The following is a 21,623-nucleotide window of genomic DNA, read 5'->3' on the forward strand; positions in this document are numbered from 1 at the left end:
TATCAGGCTATTGATTAAGGTGGGTTTTACCCCTCTCCAAATCCGCTTTGAAGATCCGGCCCAACAACTCGAAAACCCATTAGATTAGTGACAACTGACAAACCATAGATGAACATGAGGCTTTAGTCAAAAAAAAAAAAACATGAGGCTCATCACGAGTGTCAGTACCAGCATTAATAGGTCAACCAATAGTGTGAAGAAGAAGGTAGCAATTAAGGATGCATTAATGGTATCGCATCACGCCGGAGATCAAGCTGTCATTACGCTTCGTTCAGGACCAGCTATAAAAGGAGGAGAAAGAAGATGGAGAAATAGATCTTGGCCTCTTTCGAACTCCTTATAACTTGAACTTTGTACTCTCTTTTATTTGGATATAAGACAAAATATATACGTTGTTTCATTTCTGTTGTACCATCATTCATACTAAATAAAACCATTTTCACTTTTAAATCATATAAAAGAGTCCATTTATTCGTTCCTTATTCGTTACATAAGATTGAAACCCTAATCTTAAATTTTGAGTGGATCCGAGATCCAACAACATCTCTAATGTTGGTGTTTCTTCTTCACACTTCCTTTTATATCTGTTTTGCTTTTAACTGAATTGTAACAGATCTTGTTGTAAGCAGCCCCTTTAACCAACTGATCCCAACTTTTAATTTGGTTTTAATTTTTGGCTAAAACAGAGAAGTTTCTTCAGCATGAATGCCAAACTGTACTAAATAAAATGACTAACCATGTGATCCTTGGGCGTTACGAAACGATTATTCTCTTAAAGAGACAACCTTTTACAATTTCAAACACGTATTAATTCTTCATTTCTTAATAAGATGCGGAAAAGAAAAATCTAATGTTTATTTTCTTTTTATTAGTTCACGGTTATAGAAATTTTAGCAACTTAATATTGAGATGTAAGCCTTAATATTAGTTCACAGTAATGCTCCCTTTGTTTAGATTAAATCTCTCGCTTATTCTGGTCAACTGTGCGTGGTTTATTGGGTGGATTTTTTTTTTTTTTGGTTCACACTTTAAAAGGATGGGGTTTACAATTCTCATCTTTTGATTGGATGAGAGTGTTGACAACTCTTTGCTATTGGTTCGGAACTCAGCGACTTTAAAAGGTCATGAAAGTGACACAATGAGGTCAAGTGGGTAAAAGACTCGAATTATTTGGAGCCAACATGTATAGATAAGCATTTCATTTTTTACTAATTGTACAAGAAAACAAAGATTTAGTTGATCTTGAATAAACTAATGCAGAATCTTGGAAGATGGGTCAACAACGGCGAGAGTTTCTTGAGAATAATGATAATTAAGTCCTTGACTTTGTTTTCTTGCCTTACTTTCTCTTGTGTACTAATGAAAAGGAGATCGTTCTTGGAGACACAACAACGCAAATGGGGATGACACCGTCTTTCTTTGCTTGTTTCCTTCTGTTAACAATGTTCTTGAGTTTGAGCTACGAAGCAATAACGCCAACAAGTCCTTTGTCAATAGGCCAAACTCTCAGCTCGTCCAATGGTGTTTATGAGTTGGGGTTCTTCAGTCCTAATAATTCCCAAAATCAATATGTTGGAATCTGGTTGAAGGATCCTGTTCGCCGGGTCGTTGTATGGGTGGCCAATAGAGAAAGTCCTGTTACAGACTCCACGGCAAATCTAACTATCAGCACCAACGGAAGCCTTCTCTTGTATAATGGCAAACATGGTGTTGTCTGGTCCACTGGAGAAAATTTTGCATCTAACGAGTATAGCGCAACTTTGTCAGATGATGGAAACCTTATGGTAATATTAGACAATGTTTCGAGAAGAATTATATGGCAAAGCATTGATCATCTTGGTGATACTATGCTCCCTTTCTCAACCCTGACGTATAATCTCACCACCGGTGAGAAGCGGGTGTTGACTTCTTGGAAAAGTTACACTGATCCCTCTCCTGGCGACTTTGTGGGTGAGGTTACACCACAAGTGCCACCACTATGCGAGGCTCGACGACGTATTGGAGAAGCGGTCCATGGGCTAAAACAAGGTTCACCGGGATACCAGTGATGGATGCATCATTGACAAGTCCATTTAGTCTTCAGCAAGACGCAAACGGGTCAGTATCTTTCTCTTATTTAGACAGAAACTCCAAACCTCCACGTATAACAACAACATCAGAAGGCTCACTGAAGATTTTTCATCATAATGGGACTGACTGGGCAGTAGACTATGAGGCTCCATTAGCAAATTCATGCGATTTTTATGATGTATGTGGACCCTTTGGGTTGTGTGTTATGTCACCATCCCCAAAGTGTAAATGCTTCAAAGGGTTTGTACCAAAATACACCGAGGAGTGGAAAAGAGGAAACTGGACTGGTGGTTGTGTGAGGCGTACCGTACTAGATTGTCAGGGAAGTTCTACCGGAAAAGCTGCGGACGTTTTTCATGCTCTTGCCAACATAAAGCCTCCAGACTTTTACATATTTTCAGATACTTTGGATGCTGAAGACTGCTACCAAAGTTGCCTCCAAAATTGTTCTTGCTTGGCCTTTGCTTACATTAATGGAATAGGGTGCTTAGAATGGAACCAAGATCTAATGGACGCTGTGCAATTTTCTGTGGGAGGAGAGACTCTTTCCATTCGTCTTGCACATTCTGAGTTTGGTATGGCATAGATGACAATTCAAAGACCTTATTTTTCTTTTGTAATTTTATTTTCTACTCTATGATAATAGCAAGACTTATCATTTATATATTGTCCTATATTTCTCAGGTGGAAATAAGCGCAAGAAGACCATCGTTGCCACTTCGGTGAGCCTTACCGTTTTTGTGATCTTGGGATTTGCTGCATTTGGTTTCTGGAGATGCAGAGTGAAACATATTGGTAACACATTCATGACTTTATTAATCAAACAGAACGATCGTAGGGTCTGCTACATCAACCATACACTAAATCAGAACACTGAGATTTGTTCTTTTAAACGATACACTAAATTGAAACACTATAATATGATCGTTTTGGTGCCTTCGTTTCACCTTGTGGTAAATAAATCTTAATATGCTTAGTTGGCTAGATTACTAGATGTTACGCGCTAACACACCACAGTTGGCTAGATTACTAGATGTTACGCGCTAACACACCACCTCTAACTAAAATTTCAGCTCATATATCAAAGGATGCATGGAATAATGATTTGAAACAACAAGATGTCCCTGGTTTAGATTTCTTTGAGATGAATACCATACTAACTGCTACCAACAATTACAGTCCATCAAACAAACTTGGACAAGGTGGATTTGGTTCCGTTTACAAGGTCAGAAACTTTTTGTCCTCTTTGCTTTTTTTCTATTTTCTTGTGATGACATTTGCAACTTGTTTCAGGGAAAACTGCAAGATGGAAAAGAAATCGCTGTAAAACGGCTTTCTAGCAGCTCTGGACAGGGCAAAGAGGAGTTCATGAATGAGATAGTACTCATCTCCAAACTCCAACATAGAAACTTAGTCCGGGTTCTGGGATGCTGCATTGAAGGAGAAGAGAAGCTGTTAATTTATGAGTTTATGGTAAACAAAAGCCTCAACACCTTTATCTTTGGTGGGTTTTTTTTTTTGCCTCATTCCTTTCCTCTTAGCAGTTCTCTTTGTGTACAACACTTTTTTTTTTTTGATCAAATGTGTACAACACTTTATCTGATAGTTTTTACGCTGTACTACTGCACAGATTCAAGAAAAAGACTTGAGATAGATTGGCCAAAGAGATTTGATATCATTCAAGGTATTGCGCGTGGACTTCTATATCTCCACCGTGACTCACGCCTTAGGGTAATTCACCGAGACCTGAAGGTCAGTAACTGTTACGCGGAAATCCTAAGTGTTTGATTCAGATTATGATCACTCTTCTCTCAGCTCAAGAACTCTCACTCTCAGTTTGTACGAAAGAAAACGAAGCAAGAAAATAAAGGACACAAGAGGTTTTGTTCACCCGGTTTTCACCGCACTTCTCCGATGTGGAGAAGCCGCTATACATCACCGGGGCTGGGCAGAGCCAGCAATCCACTATCAACGAAGATCGAGCTCTCTCTCAAATCAGAGAACACTCGAAAAAGAAGAGATACAGTGTTTGTTACGCTCTGTACAACTTGTACCAAAGCTCTCGGTTTAATCCTTTTATATGAATAAGGACTTAACCGGAAATTACAATCAACTTATATCAAACCAATATATACCAACATAACCAGTGGCTTGTGATACGTGACTTCTTTCTTCTTTTTGTTGACCAGAGCTGAAACACATTTCAACAGTAACATTCTTCTAGACGAGAAAATGAACCCAAAAATATCAGATTTTGGTTTGGCTCGGTTGTATCAAGGAACCGAATATCAAGACAACACTCTCCGCGTTGTAGGAACTTTGTAAGTTCACATCAATAATCACTGCAAAGAACTGTTTTTCATCCATGCTAAGACCCGCAATATTACTGTCCTGAGCAAACCAGCTTCATGTAACTTGATGTGAGACTTGCCAAGTACCTGAAACTTTCTTACGTACAGAGACAACACAAAGATTCTACCAAGAACATGATCATCACCACACAAGTTCATTCATTTGACTTATTAACCCTCAGCCAAAATAACTTTGAAACTATAGATCTATTAAACCTTTCTTGTTCTAAATAATTCCCTGTCTTAGATTCACATTTAGCTGCAATTCTTCCCTGAGTTCCTAAAGCCTCAAATAGTGTCAAACCAGTCATTAACATAAGAAATTTTACTCCTAAGGCGTCCCCTAGACATAAAATTTCTAAGAAGTTCCAACAGGTTATCTAACAACATGTACTACAATACATATATATATGACTTTATATCAGTTCATAGCAATTCAATATGAGCAGCAAACCTCCATAAAAGATACATGTCTCCATGACCTTTCTCTTTTATGCACATCACAAGATTGATATCTCTCTGTACCTGAATCTGCCAAGACAATCACAGAACAAGAAACAAAAGGTTAATGAATAATAATCAGTTTCATACTTTTACCTTGGAGTCACATAGAAATATGCAGATCTCTCCAAGCCTTTGTGTCTAGTGACCAATGATCAAATTGATTCCTGAATCTTGATTTCTCCAGTGTCTGTTGTACTTCCACTTGCGATACTTAACGCAAAACTCGTAGCACTTCAGGCTGTAAGCAACGACTTTGCTTATTCCATCTTCCAGAAAACCAGAAAACCAATCTTCTTCGCTAAATATCCAGAAAACCAGAAACCGGCTTTCTCCAGCAAGATTCTTCGCTAAATATCCCCTTCTTGTGGATTCCATAAAGAATCAATCCAAGATCAGCCACAGAATCTTCCTCCTTCCAGATCCCGATAATGCAGAACCAAACGATTTCGTCGATTCTCTTGTTTATGAACAGCTGACTTGAAGAAATTAACTTACACCTCTTCAACGAATCAGATATCGCCTTCACCGACGAACTTCTTCTTGCTCATCGGATACTCCATCGAAGCCGATAAAGAACTTACTGCTTCCGTCTCTGACTTCGACGAAACTTGATTCATCCTTCTATTTCTTCACCTCGAGGAATCACGAACTCCGTGAATCGACTGAACCTATGAATCGCCAAACCACGGCTCTGATACCACTTGTTACGCGGAAACCCTAAGTGTTTGATTCAGATTATGATCACTCTTCTCTCAGCTCAAGAACTCTCACTCTCAGTTTGTACGAAAGAAAACGAAGCAAGAAAATAAAGGACACAAGAGGTTTTGTTCACCCGGTGTTCACCGCACTTCTCCGATGTGGAGAAGCCGCTATACATCACCGGGGCTGGGCAGAGCCAGCAATCCACTATCAACGAAGATCGAGCTCTCTCTCAAATCAGAGAACACTCGAAAAAGAAGAGATACAGTGTTTGTTACGCTCTGTACAACTTGTACCAAAGCTCTCGGTTTAATCCTTTTATATGAATAAGGACTTAACCGGAAATTACAATCAACTTATATCAAACCAATATATACCAACATAACCAGTGGCTTGTGATACGTGACTTCTTTCTTCTTTTTGTTGACCAGAGCTGAAACACATTTCAACATTCTCCACCTTGTTTTAGCTCTCAACAACTTCATCTCTTGTGTTAAAACATCTTCGTGATCTCCTGTGGATTTCTCTGGAATCTACACCTCCAGCAACAGAGCCTTAAGCTCCTTCAAGCTTCTACACCCTTGAGCAAGTCTGACACGTCACTGAGCTTGCTAACCGGTAGACCTTTAGAAGCGCCATCAATGAATAGAACGTGCGAGACCTTCTCTGTGAACGTCAACTCCGCACTGATTTTCTGTGTCGCTAACACTCCAATCCTTTATTGAGTTATACACCAGCTTTAACACTGACTTGTATTTTAGCAAAACTCTCCATTGATTTCTTCATGCTGCTGTAGCTTGAATACTTGCGAGAACCACTCAGCAACTCCCGTTAACAAGTTACGTTTGTTTGATCGAACTTGTTAATCACAACAGAATTCTCCATAAGCTCCACCAACTCATGAACTCTCCCTCCAATCACACAGTATCCTCTGTAGTTTCTGTCAATACCACAGACCTGTTGCAGTGACTGAAACTCACTTATCCCTTTGACATCACCTTGCTAGCTTCTAGGTTTCTTCCTCATGCGCATGTAGACCAAAACCCTTTAAATCCACTAGAACCAGATGCAAAGAACACCAAATGTTGAAGTTTCTATCTTGAAACTCTTCCATTTACCCTGTAACCAATCTCACCAACAGCTGACACCACTGCAGAAACCTGAGATCCACCTTTACAACAACCTGTCTAACCAGATAACCTTGAACACTTTGATTTCTCAATCATCCTGTTAAAAACAGAACCCACTAGCAGCTTTGGAACCCACTACTAGCACTCATATACTCTGTCTCATATCCTGAGACAACTCCTTCCAGCCGCTTCTACATCACATCTAGAATCCATGATGACCTTGAGCTGTAACAGTATCCTGCAATACATTCTCCCATATGCAGTCTCCACCATAAAACTTGCTTCATGTATCTTTACCAGATACTACTTGACTTGAATCTCTTTATAACCAATCAGCTTCACTTGTATTGTGCCTCTGATACTTCTGAATTCATCACTTGACTGTTATGTAAGTGATCCCTGAGATGATCCCTAAGCCTTCTTATGATGCCGACACTAGAACACGTCTAGTCGTTATCTTCAAATGCAATTTGATCTCTCATGCATTTTTCGTCTTCTTCTGAGATTTTTCTTTTAGTTTCATCTCCAGCCTTGAGATGGCATATTCACTATGATGAATACATAACAGCTTCCAGCTACTTTGAAGTTTCTGACCTGCATTCGCTCATGCTAACGTGGAATTTATTCCCTCAATATCTCTTCAGAGATCCCACTGAACACTTCAAATTATCCTCATCTCAAGCTCATACTCTAGTATCTGCTCTGAAACTTTAGAGAACTTGCAACTTGTATCTCCATACTTCTATCAAAATCCACAAGTTCCTTCTCGAACTCAACAAGACATACCTTTTGGTCATCGAATGAGACCAGTCCATGCTTGAATATCTTACACTAACACGATCTTGATTACCTTTTGTCTTCTCAAGACACTGAACACCCACGAGCCTCAACTTTCACAGTAAACAACTTCCATCCAACTCCTAGTCTTGAACAAACCAGATCACATAACCAGACCAACTGATTTATCTGAAGCAACCCAGACATTTTCTAAACAAGAATGTGACACTCCACCAGGAACCAAGAACCCATATTCTGAGGATGCATCACTCATTACATAATATTGATAGCTCCACCTGAACAAACAATCATTTAGAAGTTCCATGTCTCTGCAAACTTAATTGAGCTGAACATCCATTCACTGTCACTTTGACCACTATAAACCCTGGTGTAACAGGCTGAATGAATAGCTTCCATGTTGTACTGGATATCAGTCCCAAACACACCATTCTTCATCTTGCAGCCACTTCAGTTTATCTTGTACCAGAAGATAAAGAACACTCCTTTGCTTATTTTTAAATCAACCTTAGCTTCACTCACTTAGATTTAATTCTCCAAACTCTGCACCCACATCAAGTTGTTTGATGTACTTGAAGAAACATCACGAGCCACCTTATCCTTCATTAAGCATTTAGCTTGGAGCCTTTCACACATTCTGATTGTAGACAACCTTAAGACTGATTTCTTCATCAATCTCCACCTCAGACCTGAAACCAAAAAAACCTTTGACCTCTTCTTCATCAAAACCGACATATACCAAATGTGTACCGTTGTTTGGACAAACTGATAGTTCGAACAAACAAGACACGCCGTCTAACACCCAATATTAGAAAGACTTTCGACACACTACTATGGCATATCCCATTGCATGATAAAACTGAGAAACCTCCACACAGAATATGCAACCTCCACTGCCAATCACCACTTCGTAGTTAACATCCACTGAATAAGACTTTCTTCAATTGTTGCACATGCTCCTGTTGCAGAAACTTTGAACCATTTCCGAAGCTTATTTTTCTCACTGAGAACTCCAACTTGTGTATGCCTCAATGACGTACAAGACCTCACAAAAGTTCCCAATTGTTCTTATCACACGAACCATCTGTTCCAGCACACAACTGGTTGTAGCACACACAAATATCTTGATCTCTGAAAATTTCAGGAAGCTTCACACCAATACAAGAGACTTTATCCAATTTCTTTCTTTTGTATTTTCTTCTTGCTGCTTCCTTCCTGATGATCTTAAATAAACCTTGATCATCACAAGCTGTAAACCCCGAAGCTTTAACTGCATCAGTATAATCTGAGCTTGAAACACCAAATACTTGAGCAGCCTCTGTATCACCCAGAACAGCTTCACAACGATCACTTGTTGGTGTTGATATACCAACTAGCTTTAAGTATCTTTCCAGTCTACTATACCGCCTCAAGTTCACATCAATAATCACTGCAAAGAACTGTTTTTCATCCATGCTAAGACCCGCAATATTACTGTCCTGAGCAAACCAGCTTCATGTAACTTGATGTGAGACTTGCCAAGTACCTGAAACTTTCTTACGTACAGAGACAACACAAAGATTCTACCAAGAACATGATCATCACCACACAAGTTCATTCATTTGACTTATTAACCCTCAGCCAAAATAACTTTGAAACTATAGATCTATTAAACCTTTCTTGTTCTAAATAATTCCCTGTCTTAGATTCACATTTAGCTGCAATTCTTCCCTGAGTTCCTAAAGCCTCAAATAGTGTCAAACCAGTCATTAACATAAGAAATTTTACTCCTAAGGCGTCCCCTAGACATAAAATTTCTAAGAAGTTCCAACAGGTTATCTAACAACATGTACTACAATACATATATATATGACTTTATATCAGTTCATAGCAATTCAATATGAGCAGCAAACCTCCATAAAAGATACATGTCTCCATGACCTTTCTCTTTTATGCACATCACAAGATTGATATCTCTCTGTACCTGAATCTGCCAAGACAATCACAGAACAAGAAACAAAAGGTTAATGAATAATAATCAGTTTCATACTTTTACCTTGGAGTCACATAGAAATATGCAGATCTCTCCAAGCCTTTGTGTCTAGTGACCAATGATCAAATTGATTCCTGAATCTTGATTTCTCCAGTGTCTGTTGTACTTCCACTTGCGATACTTAACGCAAAACTCGTAGCACTTCAGGCTGTAAGCAACGACTTTGCTTATTCCATCTTCCAGAAAACCAGAAAACCAATCTTCTTCGCTAAATATCCAGAAAACCAGAAACCGGCTTTCTCCAGCAAGATTCTTCGCTAAATATCCCCTTCTTGTGGATTCCATAAAGAATCAATCCAAGATCAGCCACAGAATCTTCCTCCTTCCAGATCCCGATAATGCAGAACCAAACGATTTCGTCGATTCTCTTGTTTATGAACAGCTGACTTGAAGAAATTAACTTACACCTCTTCAACGAATCAGATATCGCCTTCACCGACGAACTTCTTCTTGCTCATCGGATACTCCATCGAAGCCGATAAAGAACTTACTGCTTCCGTCTCTGACTTCGACGAAACTTGATTCATCCTTCTATTTCTTCACCTCGAGGAATCACGAACTCCGTGAATCGACTGAACCTATGAATCGCCAAACCACGGCTCTGATACCACTTGTTACGCGGAAACCCTAAGTGTTTGATTCAGATTATGATCACTCTTCTCTCAGCTCAAGAACTCTCACTCTCAGTTTGTACGAAAGAAAACGAAGCAGGAAAATAAAGGACACAAGAGGTTTTGTTCACCCGGTGTTCACCGCACTTCTCCGATGTGGAGAAGCCGCTATACATCACCGGGGCTGGGCAGAGCCAGCAATCCACTATCAACGAAGATCGAGCTCTCTCTCAAATCAGAGAACACTCGAAAAAGAAGAGATACAGTGTTTGTTACGCTCTGTACAACTTGTACCAAAGCTCTCGGTTTAATCCTTTTATATGAATAAGGACTTAACCGGAAATTACAATCAACTTATATCAAACCAATATATACCAACATAACCAGTGGCTTGTGATACGTGACTTCTTTCTTCTTTTTGTTGACCAGAGCTGAAACACATTTCAACAGTAACATTCTTCTAGACGAGAAAATGAACCCAAAAATATCAGATTTTGGTTTGGCTCGGTTGTATCAAGGAACCGAATATCAAGACAACACTCTCCGCGTTGTAGGAACTTTGTAAGAATATATTTCAGAGACATATTTAACTATGATTTAAAGTTAAAATTGATATTAACTTTGGCTAAAAAATATTTAATTTATGTGCAGAGGATATATGTCTCCTGAGTATGCATGGACTGGAATGTTCTCTGAGAAATCAGACATATACAGCTTCGGAGTAATGCTGTTAGAAATCATCAGTGGAGAGAGAATCTCAAGGTTCAGCTATGGAGAAGAAGGGAAAACCCTTTTTGCATACATAAGTAAGAATTTAAGTTCTCATGCAGTTGCAAATGTTTCAAAACGTTTTGAAAGATCTAAAGGTCTAAACCTAAACAACAGGCGTGGGACTCTTGGTGTGAAACTGGAGGAATTGACCTTTTGGATAAAGATGTTGCTGATTCATGTCAGCCATTAGAAGTTGGGAGATGTGTTCAGATTGGTTTGCTCTGTGTTCAACATCAACCTGGGGACAGACCCAACACACTTGAGTTGCTATCCATGCTCACCACAACATCGGATCTTCCATCACCAAAACAACCCACATTTGTTGTGCACACGAGCGACGATGAGTCCCGTTTTAGGGAGTTGATAACTGTCAGCGAGACGACAGAATCTGAAAAAACCGGTGGTTGATGGAAATTGTAGAATTGAGATGTTTGGATTGCTCATGTTTTAGTTGACTTTTCAGTGTTCCCATGACTTCTCTGTAATTAGTGGTCCTTAAACTTGTTTCTGGTAAAGTTAAAAAGACAAAGAATTTGTGTTATTCAAGTCCCAAACTTAACTTGTTGCCTGCAAGAGCATCAAAAGGGTGTTTATATCATCAATTTCCCTCACGGTGTGAATCACTATCACAATTCCTTTTAACTTATATTTATATTTCCTCAAAGTCATTCTTATTAAAATAGCATAATAAATCCAGTCTTAAACCCAGCACAAAACATCTTAAGAAAATAACTCAAAATCAACTAATTAGAGGGATCTGGTTGATTAATACTCTTCTTTTTTTTTGGTCAAAGATTGATTAATACTCTTATCAACTGATTTATTCATATAATCATCTGACTTATTAGTATGGGTAGAAAACAACATCAATATATTCACTGTCTTTCTCTCATTGTATCTCTCTATCTCTCTCTTTTCCTCCCACTATACTCTTTTTATCACTCCACTGATCGTCTCATTCTCTTAAACATTCCACACGCCTCCGTCTTCATCTTCTCTAGCTACTGCCTCCATGACTCCATCATCATACCTCCCGCGTCCCTGTCCCTACTGCCAACAATGTTGTGTTGTCTTTTTGCTTTTCTTCACTTGTGGAGCTGAGATGCGTCATTGATGGAGCTAAGATGCTTGACTTAAGGAACTTTGCAACATTAAGATCCTCTACATGGTCTACAAAGGTGTAAACACAACGATAACACGATTTAGAGAATTTAAGGTGTTTTCCGAAACCTCGAAATTCAACTTTCTGGATAGTTTTTCTTTCGGGATTGAGTCCTATATATAGCTGCCCGCCAAAACAGTTTCACCGGCAGCAGTCATCCCAACAACATAAACAGACAGAATTTTAAGAACCTTTGCTTATGGGTTCCATAAAAATTGTGGATCCCACAAATACTTATACTTATATAATATATACAAACATAGATATATACATAGTACATATTTTAAGAGCTCCAATGAGAAAAACCCATATTGGAGGTGCTCTCGTATCTTTGATCCATTTTGAAATAAATAAAAAGTTTCAACATCGTTCTCTTAAAGCCTAGGTGTAAGAGTTATTTTTCCGACCTGAATGCTTTGATCATTATCACTTGTTGAATCGTTCTTGAGGTAATATCTTGTAATCAAGATCCTTGACACAGACTTTTAGAGTTCGCATGGAATCATCTCTCAAAGGTTCACAAGCTTCGCTCTAATGGTGGTCTCTCTCGTGTACATTTCGTAGCAAGAGTGCACGCCATAGCAGTAAAAGACCTTTAACACTTGGAAGAATAAAAGACACATAACTTGTCCGTTATAATACATACGGGTCAAACGTTGCGTAATTGATTGGGTATAACCGTATAAAGTTAGACTTCTTCGTGGCAATGACTTTGCGTATTATTATTTAATAAGGTTTAAGTTGATCCTAAATAAACTAATGCATTGTCTTGGAAAACAAGTGCGGTTCAGTAAATTGTTAAATAGATGATTGAGAATAGTCTCACAATTTCTCTAAAGAATAGCTTACTTGGTCTTATTGACATGTTTGCTTCTTGAACTAATCTGAAGGAGATCGTTCTTGGAGACGCAAGAACGAACATGGAGATGACGTGGTTTGCTTTCTTTCTCTTGTTCACCATGATATTAAGTTTTAGTCATGGAGAAATAACTACAGAGAGTCCTTTGTCAATAGGAAAAACTCTCAGTTCCTCTAATGGAGTTTATGAACTTGGGTTCTTTAGTCTTAACAACTCCCAAAATCAGTATGTCGGAATCTGGTTCAAAGGTATCACTCCCCCGGTGGTTGTGTGGGTGGCCAATAGAGAAAAGCCTGTTACAGACTCCAAGGCAAATCTAAGTATCAGCAGCAATGGAACTCTTCTCTTATTGGATAGAAACCATGGCGCTGTCTGGTCTAGTGGAGGAACTTTCGCATCTAATAGTTCTCGTGCAGAGCTTTCAGACAGTGGAAATCTTATTGTCATAGATAATGTTTCCGGACGAACACTATGGGAAAGCTTTGCGCATCTTAGTGATACTATGCTCCCTTTCTCACCCTTGACGTGTGATCTCACGACCGGTGAGAAGCGGGTGTTGACTTCTTGGAAAAGTTACACTGATCCATCGCCTGGTGATTTTGTGACTCAGATTACACCGCAAGTGCCATCACAGGTGCTTACCACGAGAGGCTCAAAGCCTTATTATAGAAGCGGTCCATGGGCTAAAACAAGGTTCACCGGGATACCGCTAATGAATGAAACGTTAGCAAGTGAATTCAGCTATCCGCAGGATGCAAACGGGTCAGTGTCTTTCTCTTTTGTAGGAAGAGACTCCAAACTTCCGCGTCTAGTTTTGACACCAGAGGGCCGTCTGAAGAGGTTTCAACGTAGTGGGACCAAGTGGGAAGTAACCTACGAGGGTCCAGCCAATTCATGCGATTTTTATGGTTTATGTGGACCTTTTGGGTTGTGCGTTAGGTCAGTACCTCCAAAGTGTAAATGCTTCAAAGGGTTTGTTCCAAAATATAAAGAGGAGTGGGAAAGAGGAAACTGGACTGAAGGTTGTGTAAGGCGAACCGAACTACTTTGTTATGGAAACTCTACTGGCAAATCTCAAAATGTCTTCCATCATGTTGCCAACATAAAGCCTCCAGACTTTTACAAATTTGCAAATTTGGATGCTGAAGAATGCTACCAAAGTTGCCTCCAAAACTGTTCTTGCTTGGCCTTTGCTTTTATTCGGGAAATTGGGTGCTTAATGTGGAATCATGAGTTAATGGACACAGTGCAGTTTTCTTCAGGAGGAGAGCTTCTTTCCATTCGTCTTGCACGTTCTGAGTTGGGTATGCCTTGGGAAAGATTACATCATTGAACTTCTTTTTGGTTCCATCATGGCTTATTGTTTTATTTGTTTTTGTATCTCAGATGGAAATAAGCGCAAGAAGACCATTACTGCTAGTCTTGTCAGCCTTTTTCTTTTTGTGATATTGGGTTCTTCTGTGTTTTGTGTTTGGAGATACAGAGTGAAACATAATGGTAACACACTGGTGACCTTGCTATATTTATAGATATGGCTTGTTGTTCATTTATTCTTGGAACGTTTCAGAAATAATATCAAACGATGCTTCACAAGATGCATGGAGCAATGATCTGACACCACAAGATTTCTCAAGTTTATGTTTCTTTGAAATGAATACTATTCAAACTGCCACCAATAATTTTAGTCTCTCAAATAAACTTGGGCATGGCGGATTTGGTTCAGTTTATAAGGTCAGAGAATTGTATTCCACTTTGCTCTTTTGTATTCTCTGTTTATGCTCTCAAAAATTAAATCTGTTTCAGGGGAAGCTTCAAGATGGCAAAGAAATTGCTGTAAAACGGCTTTCTAGCAGCTCTAGACAGGGAAAAGAGGAATTCATGAATGAGATAGTACTCATCTCAAAACTACAACACAGAAACTTAGTACGAATTTTGGGATGTTGCATTGACGGAGAAGAGAGACTGTTGATTTATGAGTTCATGGTGAACAAAAGTCTTGATACTTTTCTCTTTGGTTTGTCTCCTCTTACCTCTTTCATTCTATATCAGAAACTATTTAACTGATAGTGTTTTAAACTGTCTTATTGCTCAGATTCAAGTAAAAAGCATAAGATTGATTGGCAAAAGAGATTTGATATCATTCAAGGTATTGCGCGTGGACTTCTCTATCTCCACCATGACTCACGCCTCAGGGTCATTCACCGAGATCTCAAGGTCAGCAATATTCTTCTGGATGAGAACATGAACCCGAAAATATCAGATTTTGGTTTGGCTCGGATGTTTGAGGGAACCCAATGTGAGGAAAATACGCGCAGGGTTGTTGGAACTCTGTAAGGGTCTGACTTCAATAACATGCTTACCTAAAGATTCATAGTATGTTACAAATTTGGTGAAACTATTTGATATATGTGCAGAGGATATATGTCTCCTGAGTATGCATGGACAGGGATATTCTCTGAGAAATCAGACATCTATGCTTTTGGAGTTCTTTTGTTAGAAATCATCAGTGGAGAAAAGATCTCAAGATTCAACTATGCAAAAGAAGGAAAAGACCTACTTGAATATGTAAGACTTTAAATGCTTTTTTCATACATTTTCAGAGAGGTTTTGAAAACGTGTCTTGCGCTAATATTTTTTAGAACTCAACAGGTATGGGGGTCTTGGTGTGAAAATGGAGGAATTTTTCTCTTGGACAAAGATGTTGATGATTCATCCCACCCACTAGAAGTAGCTAGATGTGTTCAGATTGGTCTCCTCTGTGTTCAACACCAACCAGTGGACAGACCCAACACACTTGAGTTGATGTCTATGCTCACCACAAAATCAGACCTCCCATCACCAGAGAAACCTATATTTGTAGTGCATAAGAGAGATTATGAATCCTTGTCTAATCCTTTGATTACCTTCAATGAGATGACACAGTCTGTGATCATCGGGCGTTAAGAAACAATGTGTAATGGAAGTTGTAAAACTAGAGTGTTATACATTGTTCTCCTTGACATTTACTCATTCTTAGTTCCACTAATTAATACATTTAAAATAAAAAGTTTTCTTGTAATGGTCTTGACCTACTATCTTGTAATCAAGATCCTTGACATAGAGGCTTTTCATGAATATGATTATCCAGTATATATAAATGTGTTATGATTAGTTGTTGTATCACTGCTATGAATCAATGGGTTTATATTTTTAATTGAAACTAAGCATTTACAAACAAAAATTTATTATGGTTATGTTATTGAAAATAACCCATTGCCGAAATGTTGTTATACCGTGAATCAGTGAAAAATATACCGTGGACGAGTGAAAACTATACTATTTATAAGAAGTCTATATTACTTATATCTATAGATTCGTTATTATTTCCATGTATAATATTTTTATATGATATTCATGTTTACTAATTCACGCATATAAATATAATAGATAGAGATCTTTTGGAACTAGTTAGACACGCAGAGAGTGAATGCCGAACCTAGTATGATGCTAATGAAGTGGTACAAACAGTGGCACAAGATAATACAAATGAGGATTCTCAAGTCGTAAGCTTGAGAAATATTTGCTTGATAGATGGATTTTGGACATTTTCTGCTAATTTTAGTGGAAGGAGATGGGCATGGATGGATAGTTCTGGAAACACTCAACTTATGGGAACAAGAAATTTCCCCCGACGCGAATCATCCTTGCACTCGGAAGTAGAAGCGCTGCAGTGGACGATGGAGAATATGCTGCAACATTCGACCTGCCGGAGCTTTGGGACAGACTATAAGGAACTAATTGCAATGGTAAATGACCTTCAGACGTGGCCAAGCTTTTCGACGGAATTGGAGAGGATAGAGATGCTACAGATATGTTTCCTAGCTTTCAACATCATTCACGTTCCACGGGCACACAATCAGATTGTTGATTTTTTAGCTAAGACTGCTAGATCGTTCCATAGAGAGCTACATTTTGTTGGTTTTTCTATTCCGGTTTGGTTACCCAGACCACCTCAAGTTTAAGTAATAGAATGGTCTTTTGACGTCAAAAAAAAAATATATATATATATATATATAATAGATTATTAATGTATTATTTTGTAGAGGGTCCATACTATGTTTTGCTCATAAAAAAAAACAAGGTAATCGATGACGACTCGATGGTTGTTTCTCCTCTTACATTGTTGTTCATCTGTCTCCTATTTAAGAAATAGAATACCCTTTTTTATTCACAATCACTTTTATTTTAAACCACCCCGATTACTGATTCAGCGGCTTATGTGTGCGGGTAATTAATTGAGTAATGTCGTTGTGTTTGCGTAATCTGACTTTAAACAGTGATATTTTATCATGTGCTCACTTAGCGACCTCACACTTCCCCTCTTTGTCACAGGCAACTTGGAAAAAATGGCATTACCGGACAAAACTTAAAAAAATTGTTATAGGCTTAATTACGTCAAAATCACTGTTAATTCTCCCGAATAACCCATGTTGTACATATTTCTCAGCGTATATTATTTTATAATTTATTACAAAATAAATAAATAAAATAAGAAGAAATATAAACATTACATTTTTATGAATTTGTTTTTCATGGTAAAATAATTTTGTAACCTCTAAGAATAGTAAAACATTAGTGTTACTTTCAACCTCAGACCAATTCAAAACATTTTAAATAGTTATTTAAGTTTAAAATGTAATTTCAGGATAAAGAAAAGAATAATTCTCTCAAATAATTCTAAAATGTTTCTTTTCACCAAAAGAGCCTACAATAAGAAAAATAATCAAAAGTGATTTTATTAAACAGTAAAAAAAACCTTTTACTTTATAGATACAATAAATTTTTTTGAGTCTTTTGTATAATGCATAATCGATAACCTACGTTCTTTAATTTCAAGAAAAAAAAAACAACTTTGACAATTATCAATTTTTTCTTGGTCGGACGAATCCTCTGAATATTTTTGTCTTGGATTGGTGATCTTTTCCGATAGAAATACATATTGAATACAACAAAATGAGAGAGCATAGGCTCACTGCATGAAAATATGGGAATGAAAGTCTCATAAATATTTAAAGATTGGAATACATGAGCATGAAATTTTTTTTTATAATTTTTCAAATTATAAGGTTTTGAATTCGAACTTTTATTAAAACAATAGTTTTTTTTTGTCATCAATTTTTACAGACTCATACTGACTCTATAAACCAAACTGGATGATCTGCATCCATGTGAACGACAAAAGACGACGGCTGTCTAACACTGCGTGCTAGTCTATCCGCCATTGTATTTTGCGTCCTTGGTATATAGATGATCTCTGATCGGGTGAACATGTCTTTGAGGATCTTGACATCTTCCAAATAATTTGTAAATGCTGGCCACTCATCTGGTTCCGAAACCATTTTCACCAATTTGCAAATAATGATCGGGTGAACAATAGATTTTTTTTTTTAATTTCAAAAATTTTGTTTTGAATTTTTTTAAAAATATTTTTTAAATTTTAAGTATTTATTTACTTATTTTAAAAATCCAAAATCTCATCCCTAAAACTCTGCTCCTCAAATATAAACTCTAATAAGTCTAGATTAGCTCTTTAAATCTAAACTCTAATAAATCTAGATTAATTAACACTAAAATTATAAATGTCTATTTACCTTTTTAATATGAAATATTTTGGTCATTTTATCTCTTAAAAGATATATTTGTGATAAAAAAAAAGGTTTTAGGATCATCCTATAAAATTTCTCAAAAAAAAACTATTGTTTGTAATATTAGCCTGCTCTATAACATTATTTTCAATCTAGAATAAATTTCCTTTTCAAATGCTTAATAAATTATATATATTTTATATAAAAACATTTTTTCTTTCTTAAGGCTAAACCGTAATCATTAATAAAAAAACATATCTTTATCAATAAACCGTTTTGCCAGCTGTTCAACATATAGGTGGAAGTAGCTAGTTGTCTAACTTCGAAATTATTTTGAGCCGTCATTAAACTTTTACCTAAAAAAAGATTATGGGCCCCTAGTACAACACCGAATGTTCCCTAATCCCTGAGCCGCCTCTGCCGGTTCTAATATGAAATGCTTGATGCACCAGCTTTCAGCTCACAAAAATATATAACTAAACCATTTTAAAGAAAATTACTATATATCTCTTATTTTATCTAAAACAACAACTATTATAATAAGAATTCTGTGAAAATAGCCACTTTTATAGTTGCTTGAAGTCTCAAAATTTGAAGACGGCATTGCTAGTAACATAATGGTTTTGTAGTAACAAATAGGCAGGGCGGCTCAACATTTATTTGAGCTTCTAGGCAAAAAAAAAAATTCAACTTTTAATGTTCATGTTTATTTAAAATTTAAATATATTTTAGAATTTTTTATCATCAATATCTTTATAAAAGTTTTAATAAATACAAATTTTATGCATGTAAAATATTTTAGGCCCCCTTTTAAATCAAATTTAATGAATATTTAAAATTTTCTATATAAAAATGTGTATATATAAAAAAATATTGGGCACTTAACTATCAAGTTACGGGGGACACATGTGTTTGGGTTTGGGACGGTTACATGTTTTTCCTTCCATATGAGCCGGTCATGCAAATAGGATTTTTAACAAAAAAAAATGATTTTGACCCAAAAAAAAAAAGAATAAGAGAAAAGCCTTCAGTTAAGAGCCCGATTCCTGTAAACTCGTATCCCTCATTTACAAGTTGAACACTTGAACTACATTTTTTTTTTTTTGAACTGAAACACTTGAACTACATTACCAAATCCTTTCCTCCTCCTCATGCTGACCCATTCATGCAGATAACGACCTTGTTAAATGCATACATGAAAATAAAAAAAATAAAAATAAATCAAGCAATCAATAATACATGATATTGAAACAAAGATAAAATGTTTAATTATGAATTATCATATAGTATTATATTAGCAAAAAATTATTTTCCAGAAAAAAAAATATTATACAACACATGAAAACTGATGTTTATATTTTCCAATAATATATCACTGCTATGTTAATCTCCTTGAAAAAGTTAATTAAAGTACTTAAATTATGCAAAAGAGAAAGAAAAAAATCATATACCATAAGACCACCCGCAACGGAGTAACATCACCAGTCCTTAGCGCTTAATCTTAGGCAAATACACATATAATAATAATATTTTGTTTAATAAAATTAAGGACTGTAACGTAGCTAAGGAATTTTAGGACTTGATCCTTATGGTACGTGGCTACTTGTAAATGGATTGGAAGGCTTTTGTGTTTCGTAGCTGAGGGGTCTTGTGAAAGAAGAAACACAAACTGAAACCGAAGAGCAACAGATTAGAGAGCACTTGTAGCGGCGCGCATCCGTTTCCGGCAAAGGGTTTAGATTCAATTGTCTGATTTTCATTCTTCTGAAATAAAAACGAAACCTTGTCACTCTACGGGATCTTGATTCTGGTAAAGTTTCGATCTTTATTGTACTTTACGACTCTGCTTACCAATAATTTGAGTATGTTCTAGCTATTACAGGTTTTCAGTTTTGGGTTTATGTTTAACTCTTTGTCTGATACAATCATTCTTGAACTCTTTGTCCCTGAGGCTGTGATTGTAGTCTCTTGTCTCAATTGGAAGACCAGTGACTCTGTCTCAATCCATGTACTGATGGAAAAGCAAAAAGAGAATGATTCAAGCACGGGAAAGATGGTGTTGGATGCAGTAACGTTTCAGCTCATGCTGTTCACGAGTTCGTTGCGAATAACGATACTGCGGTAAGCTGTCACGAGAGTGATGCTTCAGAAAAGCAAAGGAGAAGGAGTTTCATGTGATTGATCTGAGTGGTGGAGGAGAAGAAAATGATAATGGACAAAGAATCTGCAGGATTTGTCATTTTGGTTCTGATCAATATTCTGATAGAGTTTCTGGCAAGTCAGTAAGTGTAGACTTGATTGAGATTGGTTGCAAATGCAAAAATGAGCTTGGCCTTTCCCATTTTCATTGCGTTGAAGCTTGGTTTAAGCTAAGAGGAAACAGGTACTCTATTTAGTTCATTAGCTTAGTAACCATATGGATTGTGTAAAACCTCTGTTTCTCTTCTTTGTAGTGTATGTGAAATCTGCAGTTCTTCAGCACTGAATGTTCCAGTAAGGTTGACGGAGGAGGAGTGGAGTGAAATAAGGGACACTACAACGGGTGAAGGAAGAAGACGTGGAAGTGGACAATCTTGCTGCATCTTCATGGTTTTTCTTCTTACTATCATTCTCTTTCATTGGTTCTTCAAGAAGATGAGTGGTTACTACCAAAACACATAAAATTAATTTGTTAGTTAATAAGCATATATGTTTGTAACTTGTACATCCTATTCTGACTCTAAGACTATATGGAGACAGAAGAAGATAGAATATAATACAAGTTCTTTAGATCAAACTCTGATTAAATTTTTAAGGACTCCAAATTGGAGAACACCATTGGACATATCTTTTGGATTAGGATTCTTAACTATTCAAAAAAAAAATTTATTATAATAATGCTAAGGACTTCATGGTGAGACTCACCATTGTGGATGCTCTAAACAGTGCTATCTCTGACAGCAACCTTACCGGGGAGAACTCTAAATTCTAAACAAACAATTTCTAGTGAGTATCTCTTTTTTCTAGTGAGTATCT

At 37.1% G+C, this 21,623-nt stretch overlaps 1 protein-coding gene and 2 pseudogenes across 2 annotated transcripts; all 3 read left to right on the top strand.

Moving 5' to 3' along the window:
• The first annotated feature begins 1,380 nt into the window (after positions 1 to 1,380).
• LOC108869631 lies at positions 1,381 to 9,490 on the top strand (annotated as a pseudogene).
• A 2,952-nt stretch (positions 9,491 to 12,442) lies between these two features.
• Positions 12,443 to 16,131, top strand: LOC103838444 (G-type lectin S-receptor-like serine/threonine-protein kinase At1g61480). Of its 2 annotated transcripts, XM_009114881.3 has the most exons (7): positions 12,443 to 14,288; positions 14,371 to 14,481; positions 14,552 to 14,715; positions 14,788 to 14,998; positions 15,077 to 15,314; positions 15,399 to 15,549; positions 15,634 to 16,131. In XM_009114881.3, exons 1-7 carry the CDS (start codon positions 13,046 to 13,048, stop codon positions 15,925 to 15,927), a joined length of 2,412 nt encoding a protein of 803 aa, XP_009113129.1. In that variant the 5' UTR covers positions 12,443 to 13,045; the 3' UTR covers positions 15,928 to 16,131. The 2 variants fall into 2 exon arrangements, with proteins under 2 accessions (XP_009113129.1, XP_018510244.1); XM_018654728.2 differs by having other exon boundaries at positions 14,552 to 14,998.
• Positions 16,132 to 16,700: 569 nt separating this feature from the next.
• On the top strand, positions 16,701 to 21,434 carry LOC103838538 (annotated as a pseudogene).
• The last annotated feature ends 189 nt before the right edge of the window (positions 21,435 to 21,623 follow it).

The sequence above is a fragment of the Brassica rapa genome, chromosome A09 (genome assembly GCF_000309985.2).
Source record: "Brassica rapa cultivar Chiifu-401-42 chromosome A09, CAAS_Brap_v3.01, whole genome shotgun sequence".
In the NCBI taxonomy this organism is placed as follows: domain Eukaryota; kingdom Viridiplantae; phylum Streptophyta; class Magnoliopsida; order Brassicales; family Brassicaceae; genus Brassica; species Brassica rapa.

Excerpts from the sequence above, each read along its gene's own strand:
- LOC103838444 (XM_018654728.2), top strand. The coding sequence starts at position 13,046 with ATGGAGATGACGTGGTTTGCTTTCTTTCTCTTGTTCACCATGATATTA. Across the intron at positions 14,289-14,370 it reads TCTTGCACGTTCTGAGTTGG|ATGGAAATAAGCGCAAGAAG; the intron begins GTATGCCTTGGG and ends TTTGTATCTCAG. Across the intron at positions 15,315-15,398 it reads CGCAGGGTTGTTGGAACTCT|AGGATATATGTCTCCTGAGT; the intron begins GTAAGGGTCTGA and ends ATATATGTGCAG.